General features: G+C 36.7%; 4 protein-coding genes across 4 annotated transcripts; 3 read left to right on the forward strand and 1 right to left on the reverse strand.

Annotated features, from left to right (window-relative positions):
* The first annotated feature begins 27 nt into the window (after nt 1–27).
* Nucleotides 28–2,644, forward strand: LOC132173732 (uncharacterized). Its single transcript, XM_059585319.1, has 3 exons — nt 28–206; nt 362–450; nt 2,307–2,644. The coding sequence occupies exons 1-3, from the start codon at nt 168–170 to the stop codon at nt 2,458–2,460; spliced, it is 282 nt and encodes a 93-aa protein (XP_059441302.1). The 5' UTR covers nt 28–167; the 3' UTR covers nt 2,461–2,644.
* Nucleotides 2,645–3,615: 971 nt separating this feature from the next.
* Nucleotides 3,616–8,275, reverse strand: LOC132173730 (anaphase-promoting complex subunit 8). The gene is made up of 5 exons (XM_059585318.1): nt 8,018–8,275; nt 6,992–7,181; nt 6,184–6,490; nt 4,099–5,349; nt 3,616–3,966 (listed from the first exon to the last, which is right to left on the reverse strand). Exons 2-5 carry the CDS (start codon nt 7,075–7,077, stop codon nt 3,877–3,879), a joined length of 1,734 nt encoding a protein of 577 aa, XP_059441301.1. The 5' UTR covers nt 7,078–7,181; nt 8,018–8,275; the 3' UTR covers nt 3,616–3,876.
* A 2,199-nt stretch (nt 8,276–10,474) lies between these two features.
* LOC132173549 (pentatricopeptide repeat-containing protein At1g74900, mitochondrial) lies at nt 10,475–13,281 on the forward strand. Its single transcript, XM_059585066.1, has one exon. The coding sequence runs from the start codon at nt 10,475–10,477 to the stop codon at nt 11,981–11,983; it is 1,509 nt and encodes a 502-aa protein (XP_059441049.1). The 3' UTR covers nt 11,984–13,281.
* Nucleotides 13,282–14,540: 1,259 nt separating this feature from the next.
* On the forward strand, nt 14,541–17,959 carry LOC132175602 (E2F transcription factor-like E2FE). Its single transcript, XM_059587596.1, has 11 exons — nt 14,541–14,778; nt 14,875–14,942; nt 15,129–15,181; nt 15,280–15,357; nt 15,531–15,584; nt 15,712–15,814; nt 16,121–16,188; nt 16,283–16,355; nt 16,454–16,515; nt 16,664–17,048; nt 17,500–17,959. The coding sequence occupies exons 1-11, from the start codon at nt 14,684–14,686 to the stop codon at nt 17,586–17,588; spliced, it is 1,128 nt and encodes a 375-aa protein (XP_059443579.1). The 5' UTR covers nt 14,541–14,683; the 3' UTR covers nt 17,589–17,959.
* The last annotated feature ends 429 nt before the right edge of the window (nt 17,960–18,388 follow it).

Raw genomic sequence — 18,388 nt, forward strand, 5'->3', positions numbered from 1 at the left:
TTGTACTCTCTCTTTCTCTCTCTCTCTCTCCCCATCACAGCCAATCCGGTTCCATCATTTCCAACAAAGGGCAAGAACGCTGATAAAATCGCCTCCTCTTCTTCTCTTCTCTTGCTTGCCTTTCAAAGCTGTTCACTCTCTCCGATTCCTATCGTACTGTGCGTCCAATGGCTTCATCCACACCAAGCCGATGGCTGAGGCCTGAGGTGAGCTCCTATCCACCCTCGATCTTTCTTCAAACGGCTGGATTGAACATTTTCTGCGACTCGATTTGAACGACTTTGTTCTTTCTATAATTAGAGTTTTAGATCTCAAGCTCTTTACTCATGTGTATGTATCTATCATCTATGCATACGTGCAGGTTTATCCTCTGTTCGCGGCCGTAGGAGTTGCCGTAGGGATCTGTGGGTTTCAGCTGATCCGCAATATCTGCATCAACCCTGAAGTCAGGTCTCTCTCTCTCTCTCTCTCTCTCTCTCTCTCTCTCTATATATATATATATATATATATATATGCACTTGTATATGCATGTGATTATGAGTTTGTATAGGTAAAATAGGTTTGAGCTCCCTGAATCAGGTGTGAGTTTGTTATTCTATTTTTTATGCGATTAATAAATTAACCTTAATCTGTCTCCTATTTATTTATTTTTAATGATTCTATTATTGTGTTGTGTAAATGCAAATTGTGTTACTAAACGACGAATCTTGCTATTAGTCGCTGAATATTTGCGTTCTTGAGCTTGTGAGAAGCAAGTGGAAACACTGATTGAAGGAATAGATAGGATATAGATGGTTTGGTTGTGCGGAACAAAGAAAATTGGTTATACAAACAATTTAAGCCGATGGTGAGTGTTTGAATAATGGTTAAATGATTGAATTATCATTTCCAATCAGCTTCAGGTTAAGTGTTGATTTATCATGGTGTCAAGATAGGTGGCTCTGAGTTTGAACCTATCTCTGTTCTATGTCTTAAGCTTAAGTTTTTGGGACACATGAGCGAGAATACACTCCATAAACTCAGTTCCAACGAATAGCAGGATATCAATAAAGGATTTATGCATCCAACTTTGAGCTTTTGGAAGTAAACTTCATTGAGTGTATGGTTGATGTGGGAATCATTATTTTAACCAAGTGTGGTTTTAGTTGGAGCCTGGAGGTACAATGATTTACTTATACAAGAAAAAGTGGAAGGTGTAATGACAAAATAATTATCTTAATTATGGCAATTTGTTTGCCATATTCAAAGAATGATATTGTAGGTATTCTTTATTTTCGTGCAAGATTTTTGTCACTTACCTTAAATTCAGTTCTATTAGTCACATTGAGTAGGGATTGTGATCCACAATAATTATCTGCCCGAATTGCTAGTAATTGAGGTAGGTAATGTGAGAGGTTGCATATGAGACTCACCTGTTCAAATAGGTGGTCGGTGGGTCTCATATGAGGTCTCTCACATTACCTGCCCAAGCTGTTAGCAATTTGGACAAGTAAGTAATTGCTGTGGATCCTTATCTATTGAGCCGTTAGTTTCCATAATTGCAAAAAAGCTTAGCCTAGTTATGAGCTGATTGGTAGGGAAACAAGGTGAGTACTGATTTTAATCCAAATTTAAATGTGACTAATTTAGTTATGCTTAAGTTTGTTTCAAGGCATATATTATGATGTTTTGATCTTATATTAACTAGCCTTTAACCCACGCTATGCACTGATGTTTTTCCATTGTATATTAATATATTAGCATCTAACGTGCTATTATATATTTGATATACACACAAAAACATGTATGTGTACAAATTAATAGATAATTTGCAAATTAGATAAGAAAATGTTAAGTTATTGGATCAAAATGCTATATACAATTACCAAGTTTGTAAGCATGATGTTTTTGAACCTAAAACAGATAAACTAACAACAGTTTGATTTGGACATTAATACCACTTGACCTATTAATATTATGATACTAAAGAAATCCTATTAGATTTATAATGTATTTTGATTTATGCTTATATATTATATAAGCATTTTACGGATACATTAGAGGGAAATTTGTCAGCATTTTAGGCTGCCATTTGTCAGAATTCTAAGCTATTCTCTTTAAGCTTATGCACTTGTATATAGTATATATTGGATATTGATTTTTTGTTTTTGGCTTTTGTTTGGGGGATTTAGTTAAGTTTCTACGGTTAAGTTTCCACCCTTTTATCCTTCACTTATATGCTTAAGATAATCGTCTGAGGAACTGTCGTGTAAGTGGTAATTATCTTGCATATGTGATGCATAATTTTTTCTTCTTTTTTAATCCAGAGTGAACAAGGAGTCCAGGGCCGCGGGAGTGCTGGACAATTTTGCTGAGGGGGAGAAGTATTCTGAGCATTTCCTGAGAAAATTTGTCCGCAACAAGTCCCCAGAAATTATGCCATCCATCAACAGCTTCTTCACAGACCCAAGTCGAAACTAAATGCTTGAATAAAAAGAAGCAACTGAGATGTTAATTCTAGACTGGTTGTTTGGTATTGGAAACTCTCTGAAATTTGTGTCCAGTTAATGTGGTTGAACTTATGCCTTGCAGCTTGCAGCTTGCAGGTGGATAATAATATGAATTTGAATCTTATACGAGATGATTAACTTTGTCCTCCTGGATAGTCGGACCTGTTTTGAATGGAATGGTAGCTATTAAGTTCTTTCATATATGTCTATGCTAGTTAGAACATTCAGCATTTGGGGTTTGGGCTGGATTTCTCTCCATCCCTCCCCCAACCAAATTTCTCATTGCTCATGAAGATGGACAGTCTCTGCAGAAGAGTCTCTGGAGACGCATATAGATTTGAAAAATAGCTGCTGACAATATTCAGTTTAAGTTGTTGGCGAAGAGTCTCTTTGGAGATGCCTATGGATCTGGAAAGTAGCTGCTGACAGAATTCGACATAATAAGCATTGATCGCCATCTATGGGGGACAAGTGCAACCACTAAATGAGATGATTCATTGACAATTTGAGGAACGAAATCCGTCTTATTTTTATCATAATTTATCTGGGTATTGAAGCAACACAAATTGATGTACTACAAGCTGAAATGTGGATCAAAAGGAACCCTAACGTCAACTTGTTTTTTGTCCCCAGAATGCCTGATATGGATAAGAGAGTTTTTCCATTTGAGTTTACACAACTTGGACCATTACTAAGTCATGAAAAATTACAAGACAAGATTTTTCCTTAATTAAAACAACACCGGAAATAATGTTCTCAAAAATCATGGGATTGAAATTCAAGATTTCACATGTAGCCTTATATTCCCACTACTACCGGTGTTCACTTCTCTAAGGTAAAGAGAGCATAAAGAATGTTGGTGCGATCAGCTTTCTTCCACTTGCTGGATTATTTTTCTTTGGTGCCAGTGGGGGGGTAACGGAGACCGGAATATTTGCAGCTTTTATCATCATCCGGGTCTCATCAACCGACTTTCAAAGCAACGCTTTATCCCTTGCCCCAATCCCCACCCACCAAAACTAAAGGAGACAATGGGCAAGTGAGAATGCACCCAGTTATGCAGTTCAAAAAATTAATTATATCATCTCTAGGCCTAATATGACATTAATAAATTAACTCATACACCAATTCCAAAAGCAGAGGAAATTATTTTCAAACTGCGAACTCATAACTGCAGCTTCTTAGACTGAAACATTCTGTTGGGTCCATCCATCCCCATTCGGAAAGAACTAATTACATTTCATTTCAAAATACATCAATTTGTTATGCAGCATTGAAGATACGCTTGTAGGTTGATATATCCAAGCCTTTTATCATTCACTAATTTCCATAAGCCAGAAACTTGGAGAAGGGGGCATACAACAACATCTGTGTGGTAACGAGAAATTCAAGGGGCAAAGTGCTCGACATCCATTGAAGGGAAACTAGATTGTGATGTTCTCATTCCTCGAAGCAAACTCTTTGCTGTTTCCTTTTCCTGTAATCAATGGGCAATGAGAAGAGCAAAATTAGTGATTCAAATTTTTTATGCGTTCAACAAATTTGTAAGATGGGTTAATTTTTATGGAAACCATAGACAGAAGAGAGAACAAAATATATTAAAACTCACCGGGCCAGTATAATCCAGAAGACGGGTGCAGTACGCCTCTGATTCCTCAAATCTCTTCTCGGCTTTGTAGTATTTAGCAAGATAAAGAAGGGCTTCTACCATATTTGGTCCTTCCCTCTCTTCAGCTTCCATCCTCTCCAAATCCTTCTTGTAGTAATACGCAGCCTCGTCACGACGCCCAAGCTCACATTGCAATTTTGCTAGTCGGTGAAGGGCAATTGCTTCCCTGTCATCACATTTTACCGCCCTTCTGTAACACTTATCTGCCTCCTCAAGCATGAGAAGCTGATCCGTTTCATAACACTGAGCCATTGCGATCCACACCCGATAATCACTTGGCTGCAAGAATACAGATTTTCGGAAGTAATGGAGAGCATAGTATGGCATGCCCATCATCTCATAAGTTTGCCCTAATCCATACCATGCTCGATAATCACACGGATTTATATCTACAGCCCGTCGATAGGCATCAACAGCAGCTGGAATATTTTTCATCTCAACAAACTCATGACCCATAAGTGTCCACGCAGATAAATAATTTTTGTTCAGTTTGAGTGCCCTCCTAAAATACACAACTGACTTCTCATGCTGCCCCTTTAAACTGTAATAGTTCCCAATAATGCAACAAGATTCAGGCCTGTATTTATCAGTCTGAAATACCCTATGTGCAAGGAAACTCAGGGCAGAAAAACACTCTTTTGAATAGAGCACATTGGAATACATATCCATGTCTTCGACTCGAAAAGGATCATTTCTTAGAAGTTCTTCGAATATAGCTTCAACTTGTTCAAATTCCCTTAAACTGTACCGAGCTTTTGCAATTTGAGCCTGGATGTAGTTACTAAAACCAAAAGTTCCCTGTAGACATTCGTATTTTGCTAAAGATTCGTTGTGCATCCTAAGTTCTTGATAAGCACTGGCAAGAAAGAAGTCCTTCATCCAATGGTTATTGAGATTAAGGCTGTTCAAGGTGTCAACTGTCGTGCACAAAGACTGCAGCTCTGACCATGCATTCCAGTTCCAAGGGTAGCTGTTCACAGACTCAACAAGAACTGTACGAGCAAGAGTCTCACTGCCTTTCTCTTTGAGCACAAGACCATACAAGTACAACCCGAAGGGGTCAATTGTGCCATTCTTGCGAAGCGTTGATAACTCGCGCTCCAAAGAGACCAGTTCACGGTTCACGGCATCGCTCTTACCTAAGGGTCCCTCAAGTTCTATCATTTCTTCTTCTTTCCGCTTTTCTCCAGCCTTCATGACACAATGAGAATAATGGTATCTATATGAATAAAACTTCTGAAATATAACAGAGATCAAATAGATTATAACCCTTTCTAATAAATTAATGGAGATCATGTCAGTCATGCCAGATTAAAAATGGATCAAAGTAAGCAAACAAAGATGCGTACAACCCCTTTTCTGTCTCACAAGTACCACTATATTCTTCAATTTTCTTGCAATGTGTATGGCACTATAAATTAACACATTCTTAATGACTTGCTGCTAAGTCTTTTCAGTCTTTTTTGCCGATAGTGCAAAACCATAGGTATTTGATCCAACATAAAATCCTGAAAAGCACCAACCTTCTAATCTTACACATGAATGGGCTTTCATTTCTTCAGCTTTTTTTTCTCTGTTCTTTAATTAGGTGAATTTCATACCTAGATTTCAAAATCAAGTCTTATCTGAACAAAACCTCATTACACCATGATTTTTTCTGGCAACTGAGTCCCATTCTTGCATATTTCAAGCTTTTTGTAGCAACAATCATTATACTCTGACAATGATAACTAAACGCCTCGAAAGACTCTCCTCTACATGCTTTCACCAAAAACACATAAGATTTTTTTTAAACCCATGTTAAAAAAGAAATATTCTTTTTTCTATCATACTGAATTAACCAATCTTCCCTTAAACTCACCACAATTGAATCTCAAATAAATTATGTCCCACAGTCAATAAAGAACATCAGGGGAAAACAAGTCTTATTCCTAATGCATCAAAACCCACCATCATTTAATTAGATCGAGAACTAAAACAGAACCAACAGGAACTATACAATGCTTAGAAGAGAATGCAACAAACCAGATAAAGCGCATAGCAACGCAAGAAGACAGATTTCTTCCCAGTTTGGTCTCGAAGCACATGAGAAGCCCTCCTGTACTCCCGGCAGTCAAAGTATGACTTGGCCAGAAGGTAAAAGTCACCAACCACCACCTCGTCCTCCTCCATCACTGGAGTCGACACATATGACACACCGGCAATCGGTGTTGAAGTAATCTCGTTTGTGCGGAATCTCCGGCGAATGCTTGAGCTTCCACGCTGGAATCTGGTGTTTGAAGGCGTGAACTTTGCTGGGTCTTGCTCGATACCCACCAGCTGTTCTGCTGCCCTGCACATACAATGGCGAATCAAAATCCATTGGCAATGAAAATAACCAAATACTGAAGATAAGAAAAACAAAAAATTTAAAAATTTACAAGAAAAAAGGTAGCAATATAATTCTGAAAACAAGACTTTTACAACAATTTTGACCTGGGAAGAGAAAAATCTGCACTCAATTTAATTGACTTAGTTCAGTTCGAGCCTCTTATAGGGTTTTGAACCCCCAATACTTATTTTCCTTTTGCCCAAGTTGCTCAGTTACCAAATAGAGCATCAAGATAAAAAACTTAACACTAATTAGTGACACAAACACGAAATTCAACCAAAATAGAAGATTAGCTTAAATGAATTAAAGAGATATTAAAGTGGTGCAGATCCATGATTCAGGCTTGCTCAGTATGCATAAAGATCTCGCTTCCAAAAGCAACAATAAAAGCACTTTTCAAACATTAAATAATAATAAGTTCAGAGACAGAGATTGGGGGTTTAGGGTTTGGAGTATGAGTACCATTTGGAGGCTGAGTAAAGGCCACGATCACTGAGCTGATGAATCGCAGTCCGGAGCTCACTTTTGCAACTCTCTTTCGAACTCATCGATCTCTCTCAGCTTAATTGGTCGCACTCTTCTTCATAAAAATCAAATTGTGGCCGCCTCTAACGTACACCCCGTTTGGCGGTTCGCACTGACCAGCACGTGCCTAGGTTTTTGAAAGAAAAAGATATTTATTTAGTCCCATGGTTTGTAGTTGTATCAAATTGATCTAAAAGTATGGTAGGATGAAGATCAAACTGTATGTGTTATAGCCAGTTCATGCTATCAAAAAATCTTCCGCAGCTGATTATCACTCAAAAGTAAAACACATACTACTGCATCTTCCATCGAATAAGCATTTCATAAATCATAACCAAAGAGTCGAAGTACAGCCCAAGGCTTAAGAAGACATAAACACCAAATATTGATCAATTTTACAGGAAAAATCATCAGTGCTAGCCTCCGCCTCAAAGTGTACATAGTGGTATTTTATTGTTTTTATTACTAATTACAAAAATAAACTTTTGTGGAAAGATGGAAGTGCGAATGAACCCCTCGAAAAACGCTAATCAAGATTTTCGGTTCTAAAGTCACTCTCCAATATTCCTACTCAAATTTATGTTCCTAGATCAGATCTATTGGACAAAGCATAGGATGAGCCTTTTTTTCTGAGCTATAGGATTAATCACTATCTCAAGAAGAAACCAATTGGTAGTGACTTCAAAAGAAAAAAAACAACCCAGAAAGAAAAAGACTTAAAATAAATAAATTATAAAATGATCGAGAAGGCACAAGTTTTCTCAGATATTTTCTTTCCTTTTCATCTATTTTCATGGCAATCAAACAGACTCAAAAGCCAAAGGTATTCTCAAAATCCCACATTTGTAACCGAAACATGTAAGACGGAGAAGACAACACCAGGTCTGGAACTCACAGCCAGGGATTTAATCTCTCAAAACATTCCCCATTAAAGCTGGATAAAAAAAAAAAAAAGAAGCTTACCTTTCGGTTTGGAAAAAAGAAAGCCGAAAGTGGTGGTGGGAGGCGGAGACGCTCCAATGTGCCGATTCAAGAACTGAGGAGGATAGGAGCTCGGGGAGAGGTGCTGTAGCGAGAGAGAGAGAGAGAGGGCAGTGGAGAAGAATGCTTTGATTGAGCGCCAACCCAAATTTGGATTTGGCACGGTAGGTTAAAATTTTATTTAGATTCCGCGGATGCATGCTAGTTTTTGTGGGTTTTATTCAAAATTTAGGGATTCAAAAGAGAATCTGAAAGCAATAACAGTGCCCATGATTTGGTTTGGCGGTTTTTTTTTTTTTTTTTGTATGTTAAGTTGGTTGTTAATGTTAATTGATGACTTAAAGAGAAAACAAAAGAATAAAGTTTTAACAAATATAGCCTTAAAAATCTTAGGATAAGTTATTTGTTCAAAAAGATTATTGATTTCAACCGTTTGATAAAAATTATTAGATGCAAAAGTAGTGGTGGAAGCAATCTGTTTTACGGAGAAAAACCTAGGTTGACATGGGCATATACTATAGTGTCAAATACGCAATAGATTCTCAAATCTCTCATAGGATGGCAGTGTTTATACATTGGTAGAGATGCTAATACAGTCCGCCCATCGGCTTGCCCAATTGGCAAAACGTTATTTCATGGATGTTCGGTTGGAGAATTCTCTTGATTGTATCCGTGATGTAATTTGAATTGAGCAAACTGCTCTATCTTTGATTTAGTTCATGGTAATCAGTCTATTATTATTATTATATATATTATTAGATGCACATATGAATTTACGTCATAACCAATCATCAATTGATACATAAAATAATTGATGAGTTTTTTTTTTTTTTTTTGTAAATTTATTGTTTTATTATAAATTGAAGAACAAAAAACAAAAGAAAAATATGAGTCACCCCTCATATGTCGAAGAACGATTGGTAGTGAAGGGAGATTGTCACTCAATCTCCCATAAGAGCATTCACGTCCGGCTTAGTAAAAGTTTAGCTAAATTTAGCCAAAATATTACTTTTTTATATTTTAGCTATCAACTTTTTTAAAATACTTACATCCGGTTTAGCATTTTAACTATTAACTTTTAATATTTTATTTAAATTTTATTTTTTATTCTTTACGTAGTTCTACAAGTGAAGAGAGAGAAGTTTAAATGATTTTTAATTAAATAAGAGATAATGAAATAATTTTTTTATTAATAAAATTATAGATTGTTAAGCTGCAATGCTTAACAACTTTGTTGAGCACTGTACCTCTTCAGCAAACTAGTGACTATTGACTAGTTTGCTGAGCAGGATGGAGAGTATTTTTAACACTATAGCTCAACAAAATAGTTAAAATATTATTTTGTTGTGTCGGATGCAAATAAGATGGGAAAGAGAGAATCGGGGCCATCTCCGGTGAGGAAGATGCTACCGCTCACCAAGTGGGGAACAAATGAGAGATTATTCGTCGCTAGGGGTGGTCATCCCTCGTTGAAGGGGATCAACCACTTTCTTTATGAAGGAATGTTGCCCTTCAATAGTTGAAGGCAGATCGGCCGCCTCTTCTGACGAGTAGTTGCTCCCAGTGAAGGGTGAATATACCTCAAGGCCATCCTTCATCAAGTGAGGGGTAATTTTTTTAATTTTTTGGAGTAGAAGTGTAATTTTACAACAAGTTAAGTCATCAACTATATCATATGTTAATCAGCAATTAGTTGTAACGAAGACGTCTAATGATTTCTATCAAAGGGTTGATGATATTAACTATTTTGGACAAATAATTTACTTCTAGGATCTTTAAATACTTCAAATATATAGATTAACTTGGCATAAGTGCAAACCACTTAGCCTAAAGTTATGTTTGGATCCACATAAAATATTTAATACAAAAGATATTACATTTTTGAATGTTTGGTGGGACGAAAATAATAATCAACCAACAAAATTATTTAGTTTATAGAAATGGTTGTTTTTAACTTGAAAAAGAATATTATGATGTTTGAAACCTTAGAGTTATAAACGTTGGAAAAATATTTGTGTATTTAGAGTGTTTTATACTTTTAATTGTTTATAAATATTTTTATTTTGGAAATAAAAAATAAAAGAGAGAAAACAAAACAAAAAATAACAAATATGGCCATTGTTTTTGAAATTATAAAAATGATAAAAGTTTTGTAGGCCTCGTTTGCTAAACGATTTTGAGTCGTTACTATTTATCTCATTTTTTTTCAACATAATTTTACTGTTTATATCACATCAATCACTTTTATTATTATTCAAATAAAAATGTTACTGCAAAACAAAATGTTTTCAATTTTTTCATACCAAATATTTTATTTATTTTTTTAAAAATATATATATTTTTTTTTTACGTCAATCAATTTTTATTCTACTATCGGACCAAAATCCATTAACAAACACGTCCTTAAATTTGAGGACACTTATAACCAACAACGTATGTATGACATCCCCCAAAATGTTGTTCCACCTGCTTTCCCGGAGAACTCCTCCAGCATTCTCCTTCCACTATCAAGTTTACCCTCCAAATCCCCATTACTTCCTCCAATTCCACCGCCTCACAACCGCACCACCAACACCGCCGCCGCGAGATGCCGCCTTAGCGAAGCTCATCCTCAGCTCCGACCCACAAACCTTAACCCAAACCTTACAAGACCCGACCATTCAATGGACCTCAGACCTCGTCAACAGGACCCTCAAGCGCCTCTCCAACCACGGACCCAAAGCTCTCCACTTCTTCAAAACCGTCGACCGCCACCACTCCCTCTCCTCCTCCGACTCCTTCGACCTCGCCATCGACATCGCGGCCCGCATGCGCGACTACAAGGCCGTTTGGGCCCTCATGGCCCGAATGCGCGCACGCCGCATCGGCCCAGGCCCAAAAACGTTCGCCATCGTCGCCGAGAGGTACGTCGCCGCTGGAAAACCCGATAGAGCTGTCAAGGTGTTCTTATCTATGCAGGAACACGGTTGTGTTCAGGATTTGAATTCGTTCAATACGATTCTTGATGTTCTTTGTAAGTCGAAACGCGTCGAAATGGCTTATAATTTGTTTAAGGCTCTAAAGAGTAGGTTTAAGGCTGATTGTGTTAGTTATAACATTATTGCAAATGGGTGGTGTTTGATTAAGCGCACGCCCATGGCATTGGAGGTGTTGAAGGAGATGGTGGAGAGGGGATTAGAGCCGAGTTTAACGACCTATAATACAATGCTTAAAGGGTATTTTAGAGCTGGTCAGATCAAGGAAGCTTGGGAGTTTTTTTTGCAAATGAAGAGGAGGAAATGTGGGATTGATGTTGTTACTTATACTACCTTGGTTCATGGGTTTGGTTGCGCGGGTGAGATTGAGAGAGCTAGAAGGATTTTTGATGAGATGGTCAAAGAGGGCGTGCTTCCTTCGGTCGCTACGTACAATGCTCTGATTCAGGTTTTGTGTAAGAAGGATAGCGTGGAGAATGCCATATTGGTCTTTGAGGAGATGTTGAGGAAAGGGTATGCCCCTAATTCGACAACTTATAATGTGATTATTAGAGGATTGTGTCATGCCGGTGAAATGGACAGGGCTTTGACGTTTGTGGAAAGAATGAAGGATGGGGATGAGTGTGAGCCGAATGTTCAGACGTACACTATTGTGATCCGTTACTTTTGTGATGCTGGAGAGATCGAAAAAGGGTTGGATGTTTTTGAGAAGATGGGTAGTGGGAATTGCTTGCCCAATTTGGATACTTATAATATTTTGATAAGCGCAATGTTTGTCAGGAAGAAATCGGATGATTTGTTGGTGGCCGGAAGGTTGTTGGTTGAGATGGTTGATAGAGGATTTCTGCCCCGGAAGCTTACTTTTAATCGGGTTCTAGATGGGCTTTTGCTAACGGGGAATCAAAGTTTTGCAAAAGAGATTTTGAGATTGCAGACTAGATGTGCCCGTCTTCCTCGTCAGTTCAAATTGTGAAAGAGGTTTGGCATTCCAATTGGCTCATGAATCCTATAAATTTCACTTAAATCCTTTTCTGAAGGGCTTCCATTCATGCTTGATATTGTCTTCTTTAATGGCTTTGATGTGCTGCTCCTTTGCCTCTTCAAACATCTATGATTGAATTAGGAATTTATAGTTGGCACCTAACTGGGGACTTTCAGTGCCTGCTTTTGCAAGCAGCCCAGAGAGTAGGACTTATGTTATATAAGCTGTGGCCAAGGGGCCTGCAGCCTTTTACTGATAACAAATATCATTGTTTGTGGCAGCAATTGAGAGAGATGTCACTGGTGATGAACATGAATGAGGTGACTTGAACTTGCTTTTATACCCTATTTGTATCATTAGGGAAGTATCCTAGCTCGGCTGGGGGAAACTCTTCATTAAAGCAGGGTGACATATTACCGTCAACCACAGACCTCACACCAGATTTACTCTTCCTGATCCCCCAAAAAAGGCAGATGCTCCTGCAGGTAGGAGCTACTTCACTTTCGGTGTTCAGCAGTCCCTTTGAATTGATATCCGAAGATTCTCTGTAATAGGATGGTTTGAAATGATGGTGTACTACAGATTGTGGTGACATGAATAGGATAAGCATACAAATGAGGCGGAACATGGATAACAAAGAGGTTTGAGCTGGTCAAGAGTACGAAATTATTGACAGAAACTCTTCAATTGTCACATGATAATGTATGCTCAACCATTCACTTCAGTCTAACTGTTTGTTCTTTTGTATTTGATTGAGCAACTATTCAGTGATATGATATAGGTGTAGGGTTCATAGCCATTGCTGTCTTAGCAAAGGTTCATGGCAGGTGCCTCTCCTTTCACTTTCCCTTGCAGAAAATTTCCATCAATTTGATGGATCCAATTGGGGAGAGTTGGACCTAATAAAATTGAAGATTTTGATGGGTGTATGGTATTCTGATTCCTGTCGATGTTTGTCAGTGTTGTGCTCAATTGTTTTGCTGAATCCGAGCAGGCCTGATTTACTCACTGCTGCAGTACTTGTTGCATTAAGAACCCTGCCAATTGCTACCATCAATAACTGAAGGTGGTGGAAGGAGTTGGGTTTTGTGGTCATAATCAATTGAGAATGTAGTCTCACCAACATAGTTTTTATGGCTCCCAAAGGAGATCGTAGAAATAAGAAAGGAAGAAGATGCAATAATCTTTCCAAGCAGCAGCTGTAAGATAGACTGCTTTCAAGTATCTGAGTCTATTACCATTGAGTTGGTCTATTCCTCTAGAGACATGGGGTGCATTTATGATTTTTATTGAAAGCACATTTCTCCTTGCCCCCTTCTTTATTCTATAACTCTTTCTCCTCTCAAAATTTTTTTTTCTTGGATGCTCTCTTTTCTCCTCTCCTCTATATTATTATTATTATTATTATTATTATTTTTAAAAATGACCGTTAAAGAAAAATATATAATTTTGAAAGTATGACCGTTAAGAAAAGATGAACAGTTAAAAATATAACCGAGACAAAATTTGAAAAAATATGACCGCTAAAAAAAGACAAAGTTTAAAAAATATAATTGTTTGAAAAAGAATAAATGAATTATTGAAAGAACAAACATTAAAATAGAATAGTGAAAATTAATAGGAAAAATATAAGGCGTAAATGTAGGCGTTTGAAAAAGTGAATAACTAAATTAAAAAAAATAAAGGCATTTTTTTACTATAAAGTTTTAAGTTGACAAACATTGGTCATCTTTCCATATAATTTTTTTATTCCATTGGGCTACTTGGGGATGAGGGCTTGAGTTGTAGCTTGCTTTAAAGCCACGAAAGCAGGACAAGTCTTACAGCTCGAGTAAGCTGACACAACCTGAATTTTTCCTTTTTGTAAGAACAAAACCGAAAATGGGAATCATAAATTAAAATTTTCCCCCTTGTTTACTCTGTTATTTTATTTTATTTTTTATGTTATACTAACTTTTTCAAACTATTGAACCTTAACAAAACATAAATTAAAATTTTTCAGCAAAGAGTAATGCTTTTTATAATATACCCTTATCTCACCTTATCTTATTGGTTTAACATGATATCGCTAATTAGCTATTAAGAATATGTTTGGAATTGTGTTTGAAAAATAGAGTTTTAAGTCAAAAAATGATTTTTAGCAAAAATTTCATTTATAAGCTTTTTGAACCCTTAAAAGAGCTTTCAATTTTTTTTTATCAAACGGATACTTTTTTCTTCAAACGAACTTTTTGAGTATTAAACGCACTTTTAAGCTCCTCAAACACACACACCCAAACATATCATAAATCAACATTTATTATAATTCCAACTCTCAACCGTAAAGTAAAATATTGCAGAATAATTATGAGATATGTTATACATAATATTACCTTTTTATTTTATTTTTTAAAAAAACTCTATCAATACAAATTATACAATACAATACCCATGGGATGGGAATGGGATGGAGATTGGAGAGGCGCGTCAGAGTAATTCAAGTTCCCGCTTATTCAAACTTTGAAAACCAAAACGGAAAAACAAGACGCACGAAATTTCAAAATGATTACCCCGCCAATTGCCCAATCCCTTCCTTTCCTTTCTTAACGGTCCTCGCTCACGCCTCAGCCTCCATCTCTCACCCTCTCTCTCTCCACGTACGCTCTCTTCACCTCTACCTTCCCTTCACTTCCACTCAGATCTCCTCCCCCAATGGCTTTGCCTTCGTCTTCCGCTCGACCCGATCCCTCGTCGCAGCACCACGCCTATAGCCGAAAGCAGAAATCCCTCGGCCTCTTGTGCTCCAAGTACTCTCTCTCACTCTCTCTCTCTAGATATATATTTTCCCTTCATCTTGAAATTTTGTGTTATCATTTTTCAAAAATTTCAATTGGTTTCTGCAGTTTCTTGAGCTTGTACGATAAAGGTGACGTTCGATCGATCGGGCTCGATGATGCCGCTTTGCGATTAGGTCTTCATCTGATTACGATCTTTAATTGGTTTCACACGCGCGCACACATTATATATTTATGTGAATTTGAATTTTGTGGATCTAATGAGATTTGAAGTGGTTGATAGGTGTGTGTGTGTGTGTACATGTAGATGTGTATGTCTGTAATTTTGAATTTTTGTGGATCTAATGGTTTTGGTTTTGCAGGGGTTGAGAGGCGAAGAATCTACGATATTGTAAATGTCTTGGAGAGTGTTGGGGTGAGATTGTTGAACCTTGATCTTCTCAATTTTCAGCTTTTCCATGTCTAGTTATGCACTGTCTTAAGCTTGTGTGGCTATTTGGTTTAATACTTTAGGTTCTCGCAAGGAAGGCGAAGAACCAATATACCTGGAAAGGGTTTGGTGCAATCCCTGCGGCTTTAAAGGAGCTCAAGGTAAATTGTTTCCTCTTTACTTTCTTGGGTGTAAATGGGTTTTGTTAGAAGTAAAATTAAAGTAAATTTTATATATATTTATTATTTGTATTCGTTTTAGTGGGTTAAGATTGTGGTTGAAATGCCCAATATTTGGAATGTAGCACTGACATTGTGTTATGATGCTGTGATAGGACGAGGGTATGAGTGAGAATTGCAGTACCTTTGACGGCAACGACTATGCAAAAGTGGGTGAATTCTAGGGTTGAAGGGATTTTTTTCCCTCTTTTTGAAATTGTTTTGTTTTTGGGAATTGCTTTTTAGGCATTTTAATGAAGGTTTTTTTTTTTTTTTTGGGGTGTTTTTCTGGGGAAGGTTTCTGATGATGAAGAAGATGATGAAAGGTTTTCCAATCCCAGTACTGGAAGTCAGAATGATAAGTCAAATCCCAGTACTGGTGTTAAAGCCGTGACAAAAGGTATCCTTTTGTTTTTTGAACTTTTTTGTAATTTGCTTTTATGCTACTATTTACTTAGGACGACAATATATATGTAAATGTCAATGAGTCATATATTATCCAGAACATAAATTTTGGACCAAACACAATGCCATTGGTTTGATTGGTCTGATGTGAATTTGATGACTCAGCTTAACCTTATAAAGGGCATAAAAATGGAAATAGTTCCTCAGTGTTTGCACTTATGTGTTTAAATTAATCATTATTGAGAAATAATGATGGAATAGAATTTGATATTCTGAAGTGTGCTTCTATTTATCTTTGCAGAAAATCGGAGGGAAAAGTCTCTGGCACTTCTTACACAGAATTTTGTCAAGCTCTTTCTCTGTTCTAATGTGAGTGGAAACTATATCCTTTGATTTTTGTTATTCTGCCATTGATTTCCCTTGTAATTGGTCATTATTTTGATGTTTTTAAACAAATATACAGGCAGAAATGATCTCTCTTGATGATGCTGCAAAGCTATTGCTTGGGGATGGCCACAATTCTTCGATAATGAGAAGTAATGAATCTCATCTTTGCTTCCTTTATTCTCATCTACTGGCTGAAATGGAGCCGAAACTCTTTATCTAACAATCTCTTGATTTCAAAACTTTGCAGCAAAAGTAAGGCGACTATATGATATTGCAAATGTATTGTCTTCAATGAAACTAATTGAGAAGGTAAAACATCACTGCAAATCTTTGCTGAAAAACTGTAAAACTGCTTTAAACTTGAGCTTTTTAGTTCTCTACAATTCAACTAAATTAAGTTTGGACCTATTACAATCATTTGCTAATCTTTCAAAACTTTTCTTTGGATGATATGCAGACACATACAATTGACACCAGGAAGCCTGCATTCAGGTGGTTAGGGTTCAGAGGGAGATCTGACATTGGGTCTGGTTCAAATGATTCTAGGAAGAGAATGTTTGGAAGTGATCTCACAAACGTCAGTTTTAAGAGGAATAAAGTTGATGAAAATCTAAATGGGGATCTGAAAGTACAAAAGCAAATGAAATGTGACACTTCGGCAGATGAGGTTGATAGAAAGAATTTAGAACATGACTCAAAACAGAGTTCAAAGAGCTACCAATTTGGTCCTTTTGCTCCATCCAGCGTACCCAAAATTGGAGCCCCCCAGGATAACAGTGTTGCGCGAGTTCAAGACTGGGAGCAGCTTGCCTCTACTTATCGTCCTCAATATGAAAACCAAGGTATCATTTCATATGCTATTTTGCAGTGCAGTGAAACACACATCTCTCGTCATTGTAATGTGACAAGCATTAACACTCCATTAGAAAGATCTCTCAAATTAGGAAGTTTGTTCTCAATGATCTAGATTCACATTAGGAAACCACATAAAAAGGTGGTTTGGAAGTTACCTTTCATCTCTAGAGATGGCTCATATTCTCCCACGAAAGTTGTTCTGCATCATTTTACTCCGTTGATATGTGCGTAGAAGCTTTGATTAATCTAGCATCTTTGAATTCAGGCTCACATAACTGATTTAAAAAGATTCTATTCTATCATAGTGTGAATTTTATCATTTAATGTCATTATCTTCAGATATGCATATCATGTTAACAAGTTTATATAGGCCTATATATATATTGTATTGTATTGTTGCAGAAAAATGTTTAATGCAAAGGTGTATAAAAATTGCAGCTTTGAAAGACCTCTTCTCTCATTACGTGGAAGCATGGAAATCATGGTACTCTGAATTTGCTGGGAAGAAGTCATTACAAATTTCCTAATGCGTCCCACCAATGAGCTCTCAATATGCACATCAACTTTTTCTTTTTAGTGATTTGACAAAAAAAACCAAACAAAAAAGAGATGTCTCCGTGTTGGGTGCATGTTCTCTATGCAATGACCACCCTCAGGATATTCATTTCTTCTAATTCATTTTCTTACACATTTTTTCATTCCTGTATGCAATGGTTGCATATGAATTTTGTTGAATAGATGGTTAGAGTTTTGCTGTGCCTTTGAAGCTGATCAGTTATCCATGGCAACTTATGTTCATTAATTAGTCGAGTAAATTGGGTAAGGAGCATTCATATTGGGCTACCCAAATGTAGCAAATTTGGGTGAAAAACCAACTATAACTATGTTAGCAAAAATTTTGGTGAGCAATGTACACTCATCTATTATTCTCTCAAAATTTTCTTTTCTTTTCCTTGCTCTTTTTCTTCTCTAGTCCGTTGAAGCATACTCTCTTTACACGAATTTTTAAAAATATGGTCATTATAAAATTTTTTTAAAAAAATCCTTTGAAAAATTGACTCGGAAAAAAAAATTGAATTTTAAAAAAGATAAATGGTTGGTGTTAATATTTTTTTTATTTCATCTTACAAATTAACTATTAGGGTGATGTTTAGTAACTATGTTGTGTTGGGTAGACAGTGTACACTTTAGAAAAAAGTGCGTCTGATTAAACGCAAGACATGTTGTCTACAAAGTTTTTTCTCACCCCTTTATAGTACCTCATCAGGCAAAATTACGCTTCTACTCTCATGCTTTTTTTTTTTTTTTCACAGCATGACATCTTCCT

This window comes from Corylus avellana, chromosome ca3, assembly GCF_901000735.1.
Source record: "Corylus avellana chromosome ca3, CavTom2PMs-1.0".
NCBI classification, from domain to species: Eukaryota; Viridiplantae; Streptophyta; class Magnoliopsida; order Fagales; family Betulaceae; genus Corylus; species Corylus avellana.

Excerpts from the sequence above, each read along its gene's own strand:
- LOC132173732 (XM_059585319.1), top strand. The coding sequence starts at position 168 with ATGGCTTCATCCACACCAAGCCGATGGCTGAGGCCTGAG. Across the intron at positions 207-361 it reads GCCGATGGCTGAGGCCTGAG|GTTTATCCTCTGTTCGCGGC; the intron begins GTGAGCTCCTAT and ends GCATACGTGCAG. Across the intron at positions 451-2,306 it reads TGCATCAACCCTGAAGTCAG|AGTGAACAAGGAGTCCAGGG; the intron begins GTCTCTCTCTCT and ends TTTTTAATCCAG.
- LOC132173730 (XM_059585318.1), bottom strand. The coding sequence starts at position 7,077 with ATGAGTTCGAAAGAGAGTTGCAAAAGTGAGCTCCGGACTGCGATTCAT. Across the intron at positions 5,350-6,183 it reads GTTGCTATGCGCTTTATCTG|GCTGGAGAAAAGCGGAAAGA; the intron begins GTTTGTTGCATT and ends TGTGTCATGAAG. Across the intron at positions 3,967-4,098 it reads TTCTGGATTATACTGGCCCG|GAAAAGGAAACAGCAAAGAG; the intron begins GTGAGTTTTAAT and ends CATTGATTACAG.
- LOC132173549 (XM_059585066.1), top strand. The coding sequence starts at position 10,475 with ATGACATCCCCCAAAATGTTGTTCCACCTGCTTTCCCGGAGAACTCCT.
- LOC132175602 (XM_059587596.1), top strand. The coding sequence starts at position 14,684 with ATGGCTTTGCCTTCGTCTTCCGCTCGACCCGATCCCTCGTCGCAGCAC. Across the intron at positions 15,358-15,530 it reads CGGCTTTAAAGGAGCTCAAG|GACGAGGGTATGAGTGAGAA; the intron begins GTAAATTGTTTC and ends ATGCTGTGATAG. Across the intron at positions 16,189-16,282 it reads AGCTCTTTCTCTGTTCTAAT|GCAGAAATGATCTCTCTTGA; the intron begins GTGAGTGGAAAC and ends ACAAATATACAG.